This window comes from Tupaia chinensis, unplaced genomic scaffold (assembly GCF_000334495.1).
Source record: "Tupaia chinensis unplaced genomic scaffold, TupChi_1.0 Scaffold000644_1, whole genome shotgun sequence".
Lineage (NCBI taxonomy): Eukaryota > Metazoa > Chordata > Mammalia > Scandentia > Tupaiidae > Tupaia > Tupaia belangeri.
The window spans coordinates 7,486,695-7,487,043 of NW_006160165.1; the positions used below are offsets into that span (position 1 = coordinate 7,486,695).

The 349-nt window shown below is 72.5% G+C and overlaps 1 protein-coding gene across 1 annotated transcript in view; it reads left to right on the forward strand.

Annotated features, from left to right (window-relative positions):
• Positions 1-349, forward strand: part of UPF3A (UPF3A regulator of nonsense mediated mRNA decay) — a gene marked incomplete in the record, with an annotated part of 25,151 nt that overhangs the window by 160 nt on the left and 24,642 nt on the right. Inside the window, 1 exon segment of the mRNA XM_006159694.3 lies at positions 8-349. Within this exon segment, the coding sequence (XP_006159756.2) occupies positions 8-349 (342 nt within the window).

Genomic DNA, 349 nt, shown 5'->3' on the forward strand with positions numbered 1-349 from the left:
CGCGGAGGCCGGACGGTGGCTCTGGCTGCGCGGGGCCTGAGTGGGAGGGAGAAGCTGCCGTCCGTGGAGGTCCACTTCCGCCGTGAGCCACAGCGGGGAGAGCCAGAAACGTCCCCCGCTTCCTCGGGCTATGGGGGCGGTGCGATCAAACCTCGCGAGGAGAAGAGGCCCGTCCTGAGCAAGGTGGGTGGGGCGAGGGGCGGGCAGGCATCGCGAGAAGAGGGTGATTCGGTCCAGGTGGGCGGGGCGGGGCAGGCCGGCCTCGCGAGGAGAAGGGGGCGGACGCAGCGGGAGAAGCGGCGGGCCGCGGGACTGGGGCCTGGAAGACGCCGTGGCTTCCTTCGTGGGA